Genomic DNA, 3055 nt, shown 5'->3' with positions numbered 1-3055 from the left:
TTCCACACTATACTCTAAACAATATTCTAAATTAGTAATTTCCACTGCATGTCCATGTTAAACTTGCAATTTGACAGTAAACTTAATTAAAAAAACACTTGCATACGCTTAATTCAATCATTAGATATAATTGAAGAAATAATATTTTTCACACTCACATCATTTAAGTTACAACACTAGTAGTTAACTACTGTATAACTCTCCACGCTCAGTCCAGAATGATTGAGCCTAAACGTACAGGAAGTATCAAAATCGCTACCCTAGTGAAATACTCTCTTACGAAAACTATATATATGTGTATTATTATTATTTTTTAATTGAGCAAGCACAATAATAGAGAGGGCCTAGCTATCTACTAAAGGCCTTCAATGAATCTGTAAAAGTGAGCAGCAGGCATTAGGTACTACGAATTCTTTGGTGAGAAGGTATCCCAAGGCATTCAATTCTCTCCTCAGGAGTCTCAACAAAGCAAAGAGGGTGCAACTCCCTCAAGAACCTTGCCGTGACAGAGACAAACCCTACAGTACTACAAATACTCACCATCTACGTCCAACACCACACTCCTCCCAAAAAACAAAGTACATCTCGAAAAAAAATTAATTAACTGTTAGAATAGAATTATTGTAATTTTCTATTAATTAGGTCCTAGGGTTTTCTATATATATTTTTCTGAACAAATGATATTATTTACATTAGGGAGAAGGGAGTGTAGACTTAACCTCACAATGGACTAGCAATAATGAGTAAAAGATCCTCGTCGGATCCTCTTTGTGAGGATTTCAGGGATCCTCCAATCACATCCGTTCATCATATATCGTGTGGCCAGTTTTTGCCAGGTACTGTTTATATTCAATTTTAAATAAAAAAAAGTTTCAATGATTTCTGACTGCACAATGGACGATGAACGGATGTGATTGGAGGAACCTCCTGGAGCAATGATGAGGTTCAAATTCACCTTTGGCGAGATCCGAACCTAATACCTCTCACTTATAAGTGAAGAGGAATACCATTAAACCGTAGTACTAATTAAGTGGTGGTTTTCCATATATCTTGAATTGATTAATTAGTTTTAATCAGGTCCTAGGGTTTTCTATATACATCTTGAATTGATTAATTAATCTTAATCAGGAAAAACAGCATACCTTAACTGGTTTTATTATTTTCCTTGAAACTGAACTTCTTATAGCTAGTTCATAATGCATTAATTTATGACTTTGGGCTATTTCTGACCGAAATATAGAGACTGGACCAGAATATATAGGGATTTACAGATAGAGAACTAAGTTCATTGCCGAGCAAGCTTACGTTATTTTATGAACAACTTACGGAAATCACAAATTAATAAAACACAAAGGAACCCAAAAAAAAAAAAAAAAAAAAAACAATATGAACACTCTCCGGATGGATAGTATAAGTACTAATTACGATACATAATTAACATAATTTGCTTCTATAAACACTTAAAGCCCTCTAGTTTCATAAGCCTTGTATAATCACTCACCCTCTTTAGATGGTCTTTAATACATGACATCCTTGAGAAGCTTGTACCTGCGCGTAGTGGTTCTTGGTGATGGCGTGCCGCTGCTAGGGTGGTTCTTGGTGTTAGCCTTCTCGCTGCTACCACCTTCTTGTTGATGATCGTGTTGCTTGATCTTGTGATCCCCGGAGTATTCTGACCGGCTCGAGGCACCTCCAGTCTCGATTCCTCCTCTGGTCACCATGCTTGATTTCTTGGAAGAGCTACCGTGCCTTGTTGTGCTCCTCTCTTGATCACTTCGGCACCAATCGCACAGTTCAATTGGCTCTGCATACTCTCTATAATAGTTACTACAATACCTAGAATTAACAACTGTTGTCTATGAGATTCGACCTTATTGATTGAGAAATTAATTCATAAGCACATAATTGTCTGAACACAAATTCACATGGGTGTCGTGCTTAATTAGTAAATGAGTTTTTCTTGTTCTTATCAGCTTTATATTAATTGAAATATTGACATAATAGGACTAGGCATGGTTACAGCATTATACACATTTTTATACAAATATATGACATAGGATGCATATCTCATGGTCTTATTATACCATGATGATCATGAGCATCATATATATGATGCATGGTACCAATAATCATAGGTAGGTTTGGTGGGTGTTTTATAAAGATGGGTTTTTAACTCTACCTATTCAGTTATCAATACCTATCACACGTATGAACCATGAATCCATGATCATGTTCATGATGATACAAATATATATGATGTCTTTACAGTTTACATACATACATACATACATAGCAAATATCATATCTTTACATTATGTATGATGCATGACATATATGAGATGATGATGGTGATGATGATGATGATGATGATGATGATGATAATGATGATGATGATGATGGGCGATGGCGAAAATACATACGAGTGTTGAAAGCGATCGCGGCAATTGTTGCAGCGGAAGAGCTTGTCAGGAAAACCCACGTCACCACACATGCAGCAAACAGTTTGAAGATCTACCATCTTCGTTTCTTGAATCAATTCAGGAGCTACACAGAATATTATCCCTATATATCAATTTATCAACAAACACAATCCATAACCGAGAGAGAGTCGGAGAGATAAGTACAAGAAGAGAGAAGGCGAGGGAGAAAGAGAGAGAGAGAGAGAGAGAGAGCGAGAGAGAGAGAGAGATGAGGGCTAATGGTTTTGAAGTCGGTGTGTAAATTCCATATTTATACATGAAATTAATAAAATTCTATATATTATATCTATATTAGTGGAGATATATACACTGGTAGACCACAGGTTGCTTGCAGTCGTTTTCAGTTAGGGCAGACGGGGAGGAGAGGTGAACCTTAAAATGGAGGTGGGAAAATGACACTTCTGCCCCCATGCTGAGAGCTTTGCTTCTTGATTCCCTTTCCTATCTTTTCTTTTGCATTTCATTGTCCCAATTAATATAGGACTATTATTAATTAATTGGCATTCCTAAAAAAAAATTAAAATTGCATGTTACAAGTGCTACCACTACGCTCCTCGATGATAAGGTGTGATGTA

The 3055-nt window shown here is 36.2% G+C and overlaps 1 protein-coding gene across 1 annotated transcript; it reads right to left on the bottom strand.

Annotated features, from left to right (window-relative positions):
* Nucleotides 1–1272: 1272 nt before the first annotated feature.
* On the bottom strand, nucleotides 1273–2699 carry LOC148698579 (uncharacterized). The gene is made up of 2 exons (XM_088684062.1): nucleotides 2421–2699; nucleotides 1273–1836 (listed from the first exon to the last, which is right to left on the bottom strand). The coding sequence occupies exons 1-2, from the start codon at nucleotides 2516–2518 to the stop codon at nucleotides 1518–1520; spliced, it is 417 nt and encodes a 138-aa protein (XP_088540188.1). The 5' UTR covers nucleotides 2519–2699; the 3' UTR covers nucleotides 1273–1517.
* Nucleotides 2700–3055: the final 356 nt, after the last annotated feature.

This window comes from Pyrus communis, chromosome 2, assembly GCF_041283825.1.
Source record: "Pyrus communis isolate YQ-2024b chromosome 2, ASM4128382v1, whole genome shotgun sequence".
Lineage (NCBI taxonomy): Eukaryota > Viridiplantae > Streptophyta > Magnoliopsida > Rosales > Rosaceae > Pyrus > Pyrus communis.
This window is presented reverse-complemented; position numbering and strand designations above follow the sequence as displayed.